Source organism: Eumetopias jubatus, unplaced genomic scaffold (assembly GCF_037043125.1).
Source record: "Eumetopias jubatus isolate StellerSeaLion01/CBP00866 unplaced genomic scaffold, mEumJub1_p1.0 scaffold_1, whole genome shotgun sequence".
In the NCBI taxonomy this organism is placed as follows: domain Eukaryota; kingdom Metazoa; phylum Chordata; class Mammalia; order Carnivora; family Otariidae; genus Eumetopias; species Eumetopias jubatus.
Window position 1 is genome coordinate 146,053,954 of NW_028274807.1, and position 18,071 is coordinate 146,072,024.

General features: G+C 47.8%; 1 protein-coding gene across 11 annotated transcripts in view; it reads right to left on the minus strand.

The window, feature by feature from the left end:
* The window catches only part of TRAK1 (trafficking kinesin protein 1), a 111,447-nt gene that overhangs the window by 51,335 nt on the left and 42,041 nt on the right, over positions 1-18,071 (minus strand). Inside the window, exon 1 of one of the 11 annotated variants that reach the window (XM_028107176.2) lies at positions 13,464-13,670. The exons of 8 other annotated variants lie outside the window; for them this stretch is intronic. In XM_028107176.2, the coding sequence (XP_027962977.1) occupies positions 13,464-13,527 (64 nt within the window). In that variant the 5' untranslated portion in view covers positions 13,528-13,670. Of the gene's footprint in view, positions 1-4,989; positions 5,117-13,463; positions 13,671-18,071 lie in introns of those variants that run through there. 2 more of the 11 variants (XM_028107177.2, XM_088026551.1) reach the window with 2 other exon arrangements.

Sequence of the window (18,071 nt, forward strand, 5' to 3'; positions counted from 1 at the left end):
AGTCCTATACGGCTCGCTCACATGCTGCTGGCCATCCTGTGTCAACACAGACACCGGGGTGGGATCCTGGTGGCGCCTGCTCTGGGGCGGATGTCACAACCACCTCCCATCCAGCCATTCTCCACGCAGCCCAGCCCTCCACCAGCAGCCTGAGATTTCCCTTTCACACCAGAGGAATGTGCAGTTTGTGCTGCTTCTCGGGCTTCACCTTGGAACCAGCCGGAGAACTTGAACAGCTCAGCAGGGTGGGCTATAGCCCAGCTATGCACAGAGTCCCATGGGGCCGGCCTGGGGCTCCCCATCAAGCTCCAGCTAGGCTCCCACTGCCAATTGGTGTTTTCTCCATCTCTGCTTTTCCAGATGATAATTACTGGTTAGTGCTCAACACCTGAAAACTGCCCTTTGTGCAAAACACTGATGTGGCCCCCTACATCCTGGCCATCAGCGGCTGCCTCTGAGGACCGGACACAGGCTCTCCTGCAGCTGAGACACAGGCTCAGAAAACCAAAACCTGCTTTGAGAGCACTGGGTAAACCCCAGAGAATTCCATATGCTCTTTTCCAATCCTGCCACCTGCCAGGGATCGGGTGAGGAATCTTGCAGTTGGGTAACAGCCTCAGGAGTGTCCAGATGAGAAAAAAATTATGAAATCAGGTTTCCTTAGGCACTCCCTTGAGAAAGCGGTGGGAATCTGCTGCACGGCAAACCACAAGGAAACAACCCCAGAACTTCACTCTTCGCCAGTGTTTTCCTGGTGCCGATGCCAGCGCCCTGCTTGGCACGAGGGGACACGACCTGCGACTTCACTCCAGCAGCACTGAGCCCTGCCCCCAGCCCGCTCTCACCCCGAGCAGAGGGGCCTGGGGCAAACAAGCAGAGGCCTTCTTCAAGAACGCCACGCAGCCCAAGACTGCTTCAGGTCAATTCCGTGTCTGCGCTGTTCAGGTCCTCAATGGTCAGAAGACACAGAGCACAGACATTTTCTCTGAGGACAGTAACAGCCAAGCCGCCCCTCGCAGCCGCGTGGTGTGAGCAAGCTGCTTCTCCTGGGAGCCCGGTGTCCCTGTGAGCACCCACCCTGCGGGTTAGAAACGATTGTTTGAGATGAAGCCAGGAAGGGCCTTCGACTCCATTAGCTTCGTGCCTGGCTGTGCTGGAAGGCAGACCCCAGGCAGGGCGACGGAACCCTGGACAGCGACAACCCAGCTCAGCCTCAGTTGCTTTGACTGCAAATGGGAGTAGCATTTCTTTCAAAGGCTGTTTTGAAGGTTAAAGGGTGACTATCACTCCCACAAGGTGACCGGAAGAGAATGTCTCCTATATCCACAGCTAACAGAGCAACCCAAATGCTAAATCTGTCCTTCAGTTGTCAACCAAAAGCACCTCTTTTAGATCAGTTAACAGGGAAGAAAACCATCTAAACCAGTTCAGAATCCACGGAACAGTTATGTCCACATCCTGCACATAATTTCATTATTCAAGAGCATTTCTCTTCCACACACAGGACTTGCTTCCCATTAACTCAAGACACAGGTGGTATGACAGTGTCGGAGAAAAGCAAGGGCCTGCCCAGCAAGCGGCGTGCTCTGGGACACAGGACTGGCCACAGAAACCAAACCTGCCAGACCAAAACTCCATCTTCTGATCTATGCCCCAGACTTCCTTCAGGCCAGGAGCCAGTCTTGTGAATTTGATTTTACAGAGAAAACAGCACGTTGGCAATAAGTCTTCTTTTGAGCTTACTGTCCTGAAATTATTATTAACACTTCACCCCTCCAGGACACCTAAACATTTCATTGGAGAAAGGAAGGAGATGGAATGGGAAGGAACAAAAGAGAATTTAAGTCTATCGTGAGATGGCAAATATAGAGCAGTGTCCCCCTTGAATGTGATCTTAACGTAGGTGACCTGTGTTAGGAGATGCCAACAAAGAGATGTGACCACCATCAGTTGACCTGTGAGTTGGACCCGGGCACTCGGAGGCTCCCCATGCCCTCCTTGTCCTTGGAATGTGGGTTCCCCTTGCCTTTCCTGCTCCCAGAGGCTGCTCCAAGGTCACAGCCTTGAGATGGTGATGTGGTGTTGAGAACACCTGTGCAGTATGTGACTAAATCCAGTTAAAGCCTCTATATAAAATGTCTAAGGTTTGGCAGGCAGGTGTGGGGATCCACTGTCTTTCAGCTGCCCAAGGGAAGCCTCCTATGAAAGTTCTCTTTGCTTATAAAACCTGCCACCTACCAATCTGGAGTGGCCTGCCTCCTTCATCTCTCCCCTTACCCACGTTGAATGGGGGCAGGTTTCAGATTATACCCAGGAAGCTCCAGATGGGGTTGCAAAGCAAACACCCATGGTTATCTATGAAATGTGGACCAGCACAGGACAATGTACATCGGAATCAGCCAGAGGGCGTGTTAAAACCCAGTCTGCCGGGCCCCACCCCAGGGTGTCTGGCTCAGCAGGTCAGGGGCAGGGCCCGAGAGCGTGCATTTCTAACACAATGCTGGGTGATACTGATGCTGCCAGGCAGGGACCCCACTTTGAGAACTGCTAGCATAATGGTTTAAGAGCAGAAGGCCCTTGAGCCATTCTACACAGGTTGAAATCACTTACTAGCTCTATGACTCTGGACAAGGTCACGTAAGTTTCCTTTTATAAAATGGAAATTATAATGGCACTTAACCTCATATGGTTGTGTTAAGGATTAAATGCACAAATCCATATAAAGTACTTAGAATGTAAGTACAAGACAAACACAGGGTCACATCATCATCATCTGGCTCACAGTTTTTTCCTTAAGGTTAAAAATATGGATATATGAAATATTTGCAATACAAATGTTTTTCTTCTCTTGGCTAGACTGTAAGACATTGCTCCAGAGCCTTGTGTAGCCTTTAATTTAGAATCCTATGGTTCAATGACTGGTTTCTAAAATCATCTTACTATGCTTTATGGTGACTGCTCATCCCACACTTTCATCTGCACAGGAAGCCCCGAAAGATCTTGTTAAAAGGTGGGTTGTGACTCAGTGGGTCTGGGGCCCGGGAGTCTGCATGTCTAACCAGTTCCCAGGTGATGTGGGCACACGGGCCACACGCTAGGGTTCCACAGCAGTAAGGGACATCAGCTGATCCAGGTAAACCTACAAGAGCACATGGATGCCTTTCTCCTGAGCATTTCCAGGAACCTGACTAATGCACAGTCCCCATCGACCGGCCACTTCTCCTTTCACCTCCACCGTCTCCTTTGTGAAAGGGTCAGGTGGGACACCAGGCCTCAGCACGGAGCTCCCTGGTTCTCTCCTGCTGTTCCCTTTCCCTGCTTTCTCTAATGTAATGCTTCTGACAGTCCTGTAGGTAAAATGGGAATATTTTCAGGACAGAAACCTCAAAAGAAAAACGCTGTTGCTATATGGCCGACTACAAATAATTTTTAAAATAAAAGCTATGTTGAGACATGAAAATAGATCAGCACAGAGAAGAATTTTGAAAAGGTATTCACATTGTTTTTACTCAAGACCTAAAGAACATACACACAGTCACTGTTTAAACATCCAACTGCACCCCAAAAATCCCTTTCCCTGGGTTTTCTCTGGGTTGTGGGCAAAAGCCAAAGAAGCCCAACTGGGAAACTCACACCAAGCCTTTGGGCCTATCGTTAATTTAACACTCTTCCACTTGTCCAAAAGCAGCATCCCTTTGGTAGAGCCTGATGGTGGGTTCCCAAGGTGACTTCAACATCAGCCTTTTCTATCTGGAATACTTTTCTATTTGGAATAATCCTAGGGGCACCTGGGTGGCTTAAGCATCTGACTCTTGATCTCTGCTCAGGCCTTGACCTCAGGGTTTTAAGTTCAGGCCCCAGCGTGGAGCCTTTAACCAATTTGGGGCGCCTGGGTGGCTCAGTCGTTAAGTGACAGACTCTTTGATTTCAGCTCAGGTCATGATCTCAGCGTAATGGCTCCCCTCTCAGCAGGGAGTCTGCTTGAGATTCTTTCTGCCCCTTATTACCCACCCCCTGCCCCGCCACCACTTACTCTCTCTCTCAAATAAATTCGGAAGGAAGGAAGGAAGGAAGGAAGGAAGGAAGGAAGGAAGGAAGGAAGGAAGGAAGGAAACAAAGAAAGAAAGAAAGAAAAAAAGAAAAAAGAAAGAAAGAAGGAAAGAAAGAAGGAAAGAAAGAAAGAAAGAAAGAAAGAAAGAAAGAGAAAGAAAGAAAGAAAGAAAAAGAATCCTAAGTTTTAAAAAAAAAAATCCCTATTTAAGGTTGGTGATTAATGATTTTTTAAAAATAACACCAGCACACTATAGGAAATAAACAAACTGAGGGTTGCTGGAGGGGAGGTGGGGAGAGGGAGGGGGTAACTGGGTGATGGGCATTAAGGAGGGCACGTGATGGAATGAGCACTGGGTGTAGTCCACAACTGATGATTCACTAAATTCTACCCCTGAAACTAATGCACTGTATGTTAATTAATTGAATTCAAACGTAAAAAATAACAAACAAATAAATAAAAATAACGCCAAAACAAAAACATACTTTATTTAATAATGACTCAGTCTCCTGCCCAAAACCCATTCAGCCACAAGAAAATGACTAAACCTCTTAAAAGAGAGTACTGGAATGCCACAACGGAGACAACCAACTAGACAACTACTGTTATTTACGATAACATGAATGAATTGGGTAAGCAACAGAAACCAGACAAACTCATACCCACTATTTAATTCCAGCGACACAGATCAAGAACAAAGGAGCAAACAGATTTAAGGGACAGAAGCCAGGACAATGGTCTCCCCTTCTGGGGTGCGAGGGGCCTTCTCAGGGTGCTGGGCACGCTGTCTTGGTTTTACACGGGGGTCATTACATGCCACTCACCATGTGAGATCTATGTACTTGAAGTGAAACCTCAACAGGAAATCAGAAGAATGCTGTGAGATCAGTAGACACTAACAGGGAAAGGCTCAGATCTGAACAAAGTACAGAATTTACCCTCTTCCAAGAGGTCCAGGCTTTCGTGCCGCTCACAGGGGGACTTCCTCTCTTCATCCTGGTAGTCATACTCAAAATGCTCTTCTTCCCTTCCCACGTCTCTCAGGGACATTGCTGAAGTCACCCCAAAGCCCAAACATTGCCCTAAGGGGTGGAAGGGGCGGTTCTTGGGGTAGGTCCCAGCTGTGTGCCCAGAGGAGCCATCGGAGTCCAGGCCCCTGAGGCACACGCGAGGCCCGGGATGGGGCAGAGGACATTCCCTGGCTGAGCTGGAGTGGAGGGTGTGCACAGGGAATTGGCCCAGCGTCACCCAGGACGGACCGGAAGGGGGCGGCTCCCAGGAGCTGGGAGGAGGGATGGTGTGGGGTGGGGCGGGGGTGAAGCACCTGCCAGAATGGGAATGCCCTGCCTGCCCCTGGGTGACCTTGCCAGGTGCTGTGGACGCAGAGGGGAGGCAGGCTGGCAAGTGCAGGACTTTAGGTTAAGCTCTCAACCTCCAGATTCTTCTCCCTACTCTTCCTCCCCCCAGAAGCAATGAGGAATGGTAGCTCCCTGGAAGTTTCATAGCAACTGCACAGGGCAATACCAAACAAGCCTTAAGCAGTACACCTCTCTCAAGGTAGGACTCCAGCAGAGGAGCCGCCCTGGTGAATAACTGCCCAATGCCCTCAGATGAGAGAATTTTGGTGGGCACACTCCAGAAGCTGAGACCAATCTGCCTTTTTTTTTTTTTTTTAAGATTTTATTTATTGGAGGGGTGCCTGGGTGGCTCAGTCATTAAGCGTCTGCCTTTGGCTCAGGTCATGATCCCAGGGTCCTGGGATCGAGCTCCGCACTGGGCTCCCTGCTCGGCGGGAAGCCTGCTTCTCCCTCTTCCACTCCCCCTGCTCGTGTTCCCTCTCTCTCTGTGTCTCTGTCAAATAAATAAAATCTTAAAAAAAAAAAAAAGATTTTATTTATTTGAAAGAGAGCACGAGTAGGGGAGAGGGGCAGAGGGAGAGGGAGAAACGAGACTCCCTGCTGAGCAGGGAGCCAGACACAGGGCTCGATCCCAGGAACCTGGGATCCCAGGACCCTGGAATCATGACCTGAGCAAGGCTGACGCTTAACCAACTGAGCCACCCAGGCGCCCCTGAGACCAATCTGACTTTGACAACAGCCTGACACAGTGCTGAAAGGGGAAGGAAGTGATCCTTCTGATTTCTAGCAGAAGGAGAAAAAGATGTGGCAGTAGCCGTTACCTGTTTTAAGCTTAATTCAGTCTTTCTTCGGTAATAATACATTGCATTTGCTGTTTTTAAATGTGCATTTTATAACCCCCACTCTCATCCTAAATCTCTGTATTCACAGTCAGATTTACAAATTCTAATTGCTAGGATAAGGGGGAAAAATCTAAAGCCTAAAGCCTAATAGTTTACAATGTTGCCTGGAAGAAGAATCCACAGTTTAATTGTGTATCTCAGTACCAATTCCTCTGTACTGTTTGATTTTGCCTTTAACAGTGAAAATGGCAGGTTCTTCCATCAAAGCCACTAGAAGGTGGCCCTGAGCGCTGGCCGCAAAGAACTGCAGCCCATTCTGCAATTTCTGTGCCTGCCCACCTCCCAGCTACACTGCGGCGGGTGTCCCTGCTCCTAAAAGCCACAGCAGGAGACCTATTCCAGCTCTCTGCCGATTCACCTCCCCCAGGTATGGAGAGGGAGGCTTTCAGCAGAGGCAAGACCGTCATACAGAATTCTCTGCACAGGTGCAGGCACTCGGTCTCATTCAGCTTTGGATCCGTAGGGCTGAAGATCCTGTTTTGGTAGCTAAAAATGTCTGCTACATTGAATTGCTACCTCCACAAAAACGAATATAAGACCATATGAGTGCCTCAAATAGCAAACCAGAATATAATAAAAAAATGCTATTTAAAAGTAAAACCCTAGAGACATATGCATTGTCTGGTTAATATTTTGGAACCTGAAAATGATTACTACATTGTACAACATTAAAGAGGTGTTCTTTATAAAAAGGAAGCTTAGCAGAAATTCAGTGGCAGGGGGTATAAAATCACATTTTGAAAATCTGCATAAGCTTTAAATACAATGTGTATGAGGACACACACTCGGGGGGGGGGGAAATGCCATCTAATCTCAATAAATGGTATCAAATTGGGCTTAATTCAATTCAAATGATAGTGAGTCTGAAGCCCTGGCAAGGGAGGGAGGGAGGGAGGGAGGGAGGGGGGATGGGAGGGAGGATCTCCACCTTGTGCATTATTCACTCAGCAAATATCAGACTGACTGTAAGATGTGTAGGATACTGTACTGGCCACGGTGTTTACAAATGAAAACAAAAGCTGATTTCATGTATGTGAAAATACCCTCAAGTGATGACTCATCAGCAAGTTGTTTCTACTCAGCTTTTAACTCAAATCTAGGCTATCCTTAACAAATGATGTCAGATGATGTCCAGGTCTATATATATATAATAAACACTGAGGACACAGCATTTTGAACATAAAACCATCCTAGACTCTTCATGTCACCCCCTATTTCTGGGTTTAGTCCTTCAGGATATTCCCTGCCACCCACCCCAAATCTCCCCCTGCCCCCGGATGTTAAGGAATTCTCAAACCTTATCCGCACCTGCATTCATTTCAAGGTAAAAGGCAGCCGACAGGCCAAAGAACATCTTCTCTGACAGAGTAATTTCTTCAAAAGCCAAAGCAAGAAAACCTAGGAATCCCTGTGCCAAGTGGGAGATCCTGGACCTCTGGATGGAGCTCAGCCCCAGGAAGAGTCACGAAGCAAGGATGCGTGCTGTCCTAGAGGCAAGGACCAGACACTGGGATGCCGGGGAAGAGAGGTAGGGACTGAGTTCCGGACTGCCCCCGGGAACACTGGACAGGAAGACCGTTAAGTGGAAGGTGTGGCCTCTTACAGGGTAGAGGGGCTTCCTTCTGCGAGTGTCCCTCTCCAGACCTACTCAATATACCGTCAGAGACGTCACTGTCCTGAAGCTCTACCATGCACTGTCCCGAGAATGGCCACAAGCCACTGGGGCTATTCATGTTCAAATTTAAACTATTTTTTTTTTTTTTAAGATTTTATTTATTTACTTGAGAGAGAGAGAGAGAGAGAGAGAGAGCAGGGCCAGAGGGAGAAGCAGACTCCCCGCTGAGCAGGGAGTCCGATGTGGGACTCGATCCCGGGACTCCAGGATCATGACCTGAGCCGAAGGCAGTCGCTTAACCAACTGAGCCACCCAGGCGCCCTTCATGTTCAAATTTAAATTGATTAAAATTAAATAAAACCCAAAATTCAGTCATTCTAGCCACATTTCCAGGGCTCCAGGGCTCCAGAGCCCTACGTGGCTAGTGGCTACCATACCGGACAGCACAACACAGAATGTTTCCATTGTCATGACAAGTCCCGCTGGACGGCAACCCTCCTCCAGAGGGTGCCCCTTCGTTTCAAGGTATGAGCTGTACACTTCCTGACCTCCACGGTCTGTGCTTCCCCCAAAGCCCCCGCCCACACTACTGCACTGCACCCTCCTGCCCCGAGCGTCCTTCTGCCCTCTCCTGCAGCCATCCACCCTGCAGCCTTCTCTCAGTGCTCCAAGCTCCCTCCTCCTGCCACTTCTTGGTCCCGTTGTTGCAGAGCCCCCATTACTGAGGGTCATGGTCCAAGGACCTCACTTATGCCATTAAAAATAAATAAATAAGAGAAACATCATGCTCCAAAACCTGGGATCTGGGCTTGAATCAACATCTGAGGGAGGACATTACTGCTACTTTCCCAAAGCCAGTCAAAAGAATGGGTAGTTACATTATGCATTTATACTTAATTTTTTTTTTTTTAAGTCACTTTTACAGCCATTCAGAAGGGTGCTGTGTCTGGAAAGGGAAAAGCCATCCTCCGCTTCCAAAGGTGCATCCCACAATAAACACAAGATGAACACATGGGGCCTGTCTGCATTGTGCAGGAACATTAGAAAATCATCTTGAAATCTAGGAACAGCTTTTCAATGAATGCTTAAAATACCTCCAACAAAACTTTACTCCCAAGCTAGCCAATCCCCCCACCTTGGGGTGGCATTTTAGAGGTCACTGCAGTCAAGCGACTAACAGAGCACGCATGACGGCCCCCATGTATCGTCACAGACTTCTCACTATGAAGTAAGAAGCCCAAGGAACAACTTCCTCAGCCGTCCACGGGAGCTTCCCCGTGATGAGATCAGCCTAAGCGAGACCACCCCGCACCCTGACATTCACGTCTGCAATGTTGTGCAGCAGGCAATGAGGGTGCACGGGCACAAGAGAAACTAGCAAGAAACAGGTGGTAAAGTATAAACCTTGGGGCGCCTGGGTGGCTCACTCGGTTAAGTGTCTGTCTTTGGATCGGGTCATGATCCCAAGGTCCTGGGATCCAGCCCCGCGTTGGGCTCCCTGCTCAGCGGGAAGCCTGCTTCTCCCTCTGACCCTCCCCCTTCTCGTGCTCGCTCTCTCACTCTCTCTCTAATAAATAAATGAAATCTTAAAAAAAAAAGATACTATACCTTGTTCAAAATGCCACTCACCTTCTGAAAGGGATTTTTAAAAAGAACTTACTAACTAAACTATTTCTGAGAAAATAAAATTAAGCACTGGCCTAGAACATCACGGTTTTACAGAAAGCTTTTACAGTTGACCCTTGAACAACATGGGTTTGAACTGCGTGGGTCCACTTATATGTGGATTTTTTTTCAATAAATGCCGTACAGTACTGTGAATATATTTTCTCCTCCTTATGATTTTCGTAAAAACATTTTCTTTTCTCTAGCTCACTTTATTCTAAGAATACTGCATATAATATATACAACATACAGAACATGTCAATCAACTGTTTATGTTGTTGGAAAGGCTTTTGGTTGACAGTAGACTACTAGTAGTTAAGTTCTGAGGGAGTCAGAAGTTCTACAGATTTTTTTTATTGTGTGGGGGGAGTCAGTACCCCCAATCCCCACGTTGTTCAGGGGTCAACTGTGCTTTCTCAACAACTCTTCACTATGGCTCTGGTCAGTGTGGCTATCCCCACTTTCCAGACGGGGCATCTGAGATGACAGAGGCTCACAGAGGTCCCAGGATGTGCCCAAACCACATGGCCATGCAGAGTGCAAAATGGGCCTCAGACAGAAGCTCCAGGCCAGTGCCCTTTCTGGTGATCTCCGTACTTCTAGAGTCATTACAAAAGTACACTCTCTTTCTTTAACTTAAAGACATACACTTGAATACAAGCCTTTTTAAATATTGAGAAGGCCTCACAGTTTTTAAAAGCATACTTAAAAAAAAAAAAAAAAAGTGACCAGCATAGCCAAGAGACAACATGAGATTCTGTGACAGACCTAAAAAATTACTTTCCAGACCCTGGTACCTGGGGTTGGTCTCCACTGACATTGGCACAGTTTCCCAAACCCACCTGATGTAAAGAATCACCTAAAGCACGTGCTAAAAATTCAGATTTCTCAGGACCTCTCTGGATCTGGAGTAAACCCAAGAATCTTCTTTTGAAATAAGTGGGCAATTTTCATAATCTACCAGGCTTTGGGCGGGGGAGGGGGGACACAACCATTGTAGGTAGCCAGGACCCCATCTGACAGTACACATTAAACTGTAGGCACCGGTTTATCTGTGCAAATTCCGCGAAGGCCATGCTATATGGTGTTGAGAGCCGGCTGTTTCAAATCTCTAAAAATGACCTTAATATACTGGGCAACCAACCCCTCCAATTTCTTATTATTGTAAGCCCCTACCCCATGCCCCCTGTTACACCCTCTGGGGTCTTACTGCTTTTGGCTGGGGCGGTGGGGAAGATTGTGTGTAAGATTCTGTAACTAAGACTGAAGAGGGGGAGGATACGGTCCTTCGACACCAAATAAAGCTCTCCTAAACCTCAGAGAGAAAAGAGAACAGCAGCTATTTTTTTATTCCAGTTTTAAAAGAGGGGTCTACATATATATATATATATTACTTGTCAGTGCTAACCCTGCAATGTAAGTGTGAGTCAGTAACTCTGACATAAATGATGATTTTGCATCTTTTTCAAAACATTTGACTCATCTTTTGTTATTAATATGGAAAGTTCCCTAGAAGTTTCCCTCATTACCGATTCAAATGCCAAATGATAAGAGACAAAGCAGTGCTGTGTCGTCTACTCCTACCTGGCCTTCTCACCACCCAGTAGGTTAGGACTGGGAGATGAAAGGGCTATTTCATTTGCAATTTTAAAGATGCATATATAAACAAAGGCAAATTGCATTTCCAGACCAACTGCAGAGGCCAGCAAAGAACCCAACTAGTGAGAAATGAGTAATGGAGTTGACTACAAAATTAGCATTTACTTGAAATCCTAATCCCCTTGGGTTTCCTAAACTAAATGATTTCTGGGTTTCTGTCCCCTGTTTTGCTAACTATTTTAAAAATGGGATTATGAAAATACCAGTTGTCCTAGTAAATTATGTCCCAGTGGCCCTCTCCCCTTCATCCAAACTGGAATGGAGGGTAAAGGCAAGTATTTTGCTCAACACATACTCAGAGAGTAACTGCAATCAACACTGATCGACCCTTGGACAGATGAGTCGCCTCTCCTTCCATTTTCCTTTCGGTTGCAAGAAGAGAGATCTGGCTGCCTCCGGGGCCAAAAGACTCAACTGAGAAATGGCTGGGTAAGAAAATCCTTCTGACAGACACCCAGATAAGAATCAGCCAGCCTCCTCTCATCCCTCAGACTGACTACCACCAACGACTGGCTTTATTCCCAAGGATGAGGGTGTAAAGAGAGCTGGACAGTGTAGCAATCGGGTCAAGACAGTAAGAAACCTTCCTCCCCCACTTCTAGGAGGGATCCGCGGGAGCCATGGCCACACCCAACTCCTCAGCAGTCTGGGACAGGCACTCTGTGGAACTTACGCTCCCCATTCCAGTGATCCAGCAGAGGTCCCTACTTCAAAAAGTTAGGGAGGGCTTGCTCAGTGAGTCCCAAATCATCAAGGAAACTCTACAAATTCAGTGACAGTTCTGAAAAGAAGCATCCCCATCATTGCCTCTTGGAGCGGGGTAACAGGATGAGAACTTGCTTCAAGAACGATATATCCAAATGAGAAAAAGGATCCAGCCACCTTTTCCCTGGAAGATCCTTGGAGCTGCCCACCACCACAATTACTCAGGATATTTAAAAACTGCACACGGACTTCATGTGACGCCATCCTCACCTAATGCTGGGGGACAGTGGGGCTCAACTGGGGAAGTTTCCTCAGCACAGTTATACACCCACACCCACCCACCATCCCCGAGGAAACCTCTTGGTCCCTCTCCTGCAGCCGTTGGTCAAGGGAGAAACCAGCAAACAAGAGATAATTATGTAGTTCCTCAGCTTACTGACGAGGCCAGCTCCCAGCCTGCTACATCATTCAGGTTTATCAAATGTGGTCATGGTTAGCGCAGTCTGAAACTCCTGATTCAATTAAGAAACAGTTACCTTAGGGAACATAGCATCACTAGGGACCAGACCCTCAGACTGTACATATTTTGTGTTCTTTTCGTGAACACATGCAAAAGACATGTGATTTGAGGGTCATTTTGAAGAAGAAATTAAAGAAGACAGATCCACTGTGTCCCACACGATTCTGAGGCCCAACACCACAGGAGCCTAAGGGCCCTCTCCTGTGGCCTCTCTGAGAACGCACCTCAGTGCTATTTTCCAGGTACCCGAAACCTCCCGAGGCCTGTCCGGCCACACAAACTCCACCCAGTCTCCTCTGGAATGTGCCACACCCTCCCTGCACAAACTGAGCCTGTGACAGAAGGAGACAGTCTCTCCTGCCCCTCCCAACGTCTCCCCACCCCCATAGCTCGGTGAGATCCCACCTGCAAAATTCATTTGAATTGCCTGCCAGGTGGGAAGCTGCTTCTGCATTTTCTCCAGCCTCCCCCATGGGCCCCCAGGTCTGGGAGGGTTGGAGGATTCTTCCAGGCCTGCTGCCAACAGTCCAGAGAGCCACCTCCTGAATATACTACTCCCAGCCCCATCAATAGCAGAGAGGTCACTGAACACATCTCCCCTTGCTTGCATTCACACACACACACACACACACACACACACACACACACACCCTTGCATGCACATCAACACCACACTCACGCCTCACCCCGGAGAGAATTCAATCCAAGAGAAGTATAATGCTCACAAGCACTGCACACCAACACCATCTGCCCTTCTGAGCAGAGACCGACTAAGCGCAGAGGAGTCCCCATGGGCCCTGCCCACCTGCCATCTCGTCCACCATGCCTCCACAACTGTCAGAGCCATGCATGCCTGCAGTGCTGCTGGTTCCCATGCCCACCACCCCGCCCATGTCCCCAGGAAAGGTTTCAGGACCACCACCCCACCCCAGAGGGAGACAATGCCCCTACACATTCCTGCTCTGTTTCGTGAGGGGGCCATAATTACCGTCCGAGCATTCTTCATAATACCAGTCTAGTTCATAATAATCCGCTTCAATAAATTTCTGCATAGTCAGTATTCTCTCAGAGGAAAGAACGGACTTCACAGCGCCATCAACATCAAGTAAAACACTGCCATGCCTCCCTGCCCTTCCAGAACACTGGGCAGAAGAGCATCCTGAAACACACCGGAATTAAGCTGTGCATTCTTAATGACAGTCTGCAGCCGAAACAGAAAAGAGGCCGTGAAAAGCAGAATTCTGGTGGGGCGAGAACAGGAGGGGCAGAAAGAGAGGCAATTTGCAGAGCTATCGGAGCCCCCAGCAGCCCTGCTAATAAAGCGGCAGCCGCCAGCCGCCCTAAATGGGAGTATCCGTTATCGTCCTATCCAGACGCGAGGAGGGTGACGTCAGGGACACACACCACCACCGGGAGGTCTCACTCGAGCCTCGCCTCCTGCTCTCGCCTCCCGCTCGCTGATCATCTTTCAATCTAACAGTTGCCATAGAAACTGGCCAGCTCTGAAAAATGATGCAGAGATGAAGGAAATGTCTTCCAAGGATGCTAGGAGCAGGGGCTGGGAGGTACCACCCAGGGAGAAAGGAGGGTGCAGGCAGGTGGGGGCCGGGAGCCTTGCTACCATCATCACTTCCAACAAACCTAAGGACAAGAATATCTGCTCAGTTCTGGGCCGCTACGGAGTCTGCACTTGAAAAATGCCACCTTCTAAAATCTGCAACCATCACTTTTGGTTTTCTTTCGCCAACCTGATTTAATACATTAAACACCTTTCCTTAACATTTTTGACCACCACCTAAAGGAAATATAAATTACTCAGAAAATGGAAATGTTTTCATTGAGATGCAGTTTGGCTCCCCTGCTCATGCCTTTGCTCAAACTTCTGGGAAAACAGCCTGCAACATACAAACAGGGGAGAATGCCATCACAAAGGGACCCAGGCAATGTGATAGACTGTTTCATGGACACTCACGTGTGTGATCCAAGTACAAACAACAGAAGGCAACAGCCCACCTGCAAATCGGTGTGGTTGCCTCTAGGGAGGGAGGGAATGGGGGCTTCGCAACTGTCCTTATAAATGCATCGGTAATGTGCTATTTCCTAAAGAAAAAAAAAATGGAGTTACCATTTATTAGTTCTAAGTGTTTGGTATGTTTTAAATATCTCACTAAAATGAGTAATGGATAATTAGACAGATTTTGGACTTACTATAGATAACTCCATCCCTTAAACCAGGGTTTCTCAACCTCAGCGCTACTGACATTGAGGATCAGATCCTCGATGTGGGGGGGCTGTCTGGTCATTGCAGGTGGGGGTTAGCAGCACCCCTGGCTTCTAGCCACTTAAATGCCAGGAGCATCACCCCCCCCCTTGTCGATGTAAGGACCAAAAATGTCTCCAGACACTGCCAAATGTCCTCTGGAGGCAAAAATCTCTCTCAAAAACCAATGCCCTAAAACAAAACTATCTACAGAATCTCACCAGCCTGTTGGCTGAATACTCTATCTGCTGGTGTCAGCAGCAGCAGTGTGGGCTTTGATGGGTTCTTCTCTTAATTTGCTACTCAAGACCATATAATTTGTGAACAAGTAATAGTAAAAGGTCTCTTTTCCACTACCGAGAGGGCATGCTCCTTTCCTTCTACAATGACTGAACAGGGACAATTTCCCTTTATTCTTCCAGTGGCCTATGATGCCTCAGTTAACAAATGTGGAGATGTCCGTCTAGGGCAGGGCTTCCAGGAGTTAATGTGCCTTGGAAGCACCCAGAACTCTGGCTAAAATGCAGATTCGGATGCAGCAGGTCCGTAGCAGGCCCAAGATTCTGCATCTCTAACAAGTTCCCACAGGACGGAGATGCTGCTAGTCCCCAGACCACAGTTTCAGTGGTGAGGTATGTCAATAGGATGGATAGATTGGGGAGGGTAACATATACAGTGTGTGTGTGTCTCTCTCTCTGCATTTGAGTAAAAACATTTTTTAAGAAGAAAACTATGTTTTTGTGTGTATATATGTATATATACACACATACATATAGTTTATAAACATACATACACACATAATTACAAACCCTATATATAGACTCTTGGGCAGAATCTGTACTACGTATAGATCTATCTCAACCTTCCTAAATCATGGGATGCAGATGAGCCTTTAATGCTCTGCTGTGAGGTCCCCAGAGCTGGCTTCCTGTCCCCCGGGTAGGTTCCAGAAGCTTCTCCCAGCTCCAGGTACCCCTTCCTTACTTCAGGGCCCTGTGGTTTTACCAGGCCGTGCCTGCCCACCAGCACAAGAGGCTACAAGCAGTTCTTCCCACTTGGCCCAGCCTGCACACCGTGAGAGCATGTCCTGCCCTGAGTGGAAAGCAGGGTTCCTGCCTCGTTAGCAACATCAAATAGCAGAACCTTCTCAAGTCTCAGAAGGGGAAAGGAAAGTTAAAGGCAGCTGGTGATGAATCTTGGCTCAGGCTGTAAACAGGCTTTTGGGAAAGTTTGGAAGACGTACAGTGCCAGGGAATGGTACGTCTCTGGTCACGCTGTTTCCCAGCTGTCACCTACACCCTGGAGGACCTGCACCCCTCCCCACCCAATTCCAAATTCTTCCTGGGCAATATAGAGAGCAGACCCCATGCCTCCTTCACCCACTTTAATCCCTGCCCTTCCCTCTCCCTGACCCTAACTTAGATACACATTTAAGATTTTCTAGGACATCTGCCTATTTAAAGTCAGCAGCCAATGATTTTAATTCCGGCTATACCTGCCCCCATTATCTGAACATATCTCTCCCTCTGGTCCTCTTATCATGTCTCTCTCTGGCAAGGACAGCACCTCTCAACAGCCCCACAGCAAACCCCCATGTGAGACGTGAGCAGAGGCTGGTGCCCCAAGGTCTTCCAAGGTTAAAAGTTCCTTAAGGTGGGGGTGCCTGGGTGGCTTAGTCGGTTAAGTGTCTGCCTTCGGCTAAGGTCATGATCCCAGGGCCCTGGGATCGAGCCCCATGTCAGGCTCTCTGTTCAGCAGGGAGCCTGCTTCTCCCTCTGCCTGCAGCTCCCCCTGCTTGTGCCCTCTCTCTCTCTCTGAAATAAACAAGTGAAATCTAAAAAAAGTAAAAATAAATAAAGTTCCTTAAGGTGTTTCTAAAAAGATGATTCTAGGCCTCCAGTCAACAATTAACAGATTCCTCAAATATCAGCACGCTCAACAGGTTCAATCCACTATGTCTGGGGGAAAGAGTCCAATATGAATTTGCAAAATGAAGATGTAATAAACGAACGGGAAATGCAAACTCTGTAAAGCATCACAGAAAGTCAGATGAGGGTAGAGACCATCTAAAGAAAGTCATGGCACATTTCCTCCCGCACTATGAATTTTTAAAAAATACTTTATTCCTAACACATCATCATAAAGGCAAAAAATAATGTATGGACGGATGGACGGACAGATGGACATACAGAGAGACAACAGGTGGACTAATAGCAGGCACTTTAATTTCACAGTTAAGAGTGTGGGCTTTTGGAGTAAGATGGCCTGAGGTTTGGTCCAGGCTCCTCATCCACCATCTCTGTGACCTCTTAGACGCCTGAGTCTTACCTGTGAAATGAGGTGATTATAATACCTGCCTCAGAGATAAGGCAAGGTTTTAATTAATTAATTAATGCATGGCAGAGCACTCAGCACAGTGCCTGGGACAAAGTGAGTTGCCAATAAATATTAGTTTCCGATCACCTTCATCACTCAAATTCTTTAAAAACATAAATAAGCCAGTACAGGCAATTAAAAAGAGAGTACAATTTTCTAAGCTGTAATTAGGGAAATGAGGTAGAATCGTCACGTCTTGGCCTGTCCCCGCATGATTAATGAAAAGGCACTGAGTTCACAGTAATAAGCGAGAGTGACAGTTGGCGGGAGGCAGGGCGGAGGATGCATTTCTAAACAGTAATATATTACTGAATACAACCAACATCAAGTGCAAAGACTATACATATCCAGTTCATGTCTTAAGAAAATGGGAAAGAAAACAGTGTGTATCAACAAGTACAAAGGAAAGAGCATCACTTGTGGGCGACTTCCATGGGCTTCAAGCAAGATTCAAAGTGAACATCTACACCAAAACTCCCATTTTTATAGGCTCAGAAGGATTAAAGCAATCCATCCGCAGCTCTGCGGAGATGGTGCTGAGGTTAGGATCCAGGTGTATACCTGCCTTCAAATCCACACTTTCCTCCAAGAGGCCCATGGCCCCAAGGGTCCCAGCCTTCCCTCCCCACCCACCCACCCCCCCCTAGCCCCCGCTTCCTGCAGCTGAAAAAGCAAGCTCCCCCCCCACCCCACCCCCGGCCTGGGCTGCCCCATCACCACCCCACCCTAGGAGAATCAGGATGAGGGACAGGTCCCAGGAGCAGCCTCAGAGAAGCCACCTCTCATTCACCCTCATCACTCAATACCATTTAGGATATGCAGGCTGCACACCAGGCAGCCAGCACTTTCTAGCTCACTCATTCCTCAGACCCTGCTTCCTAATTACCAGCCCCCTCGCTGTGCAGATGAGGACAGGGGACCCAGAGAGTTTAAGTCGCTTGCTTGTCCAGGACCACTCGA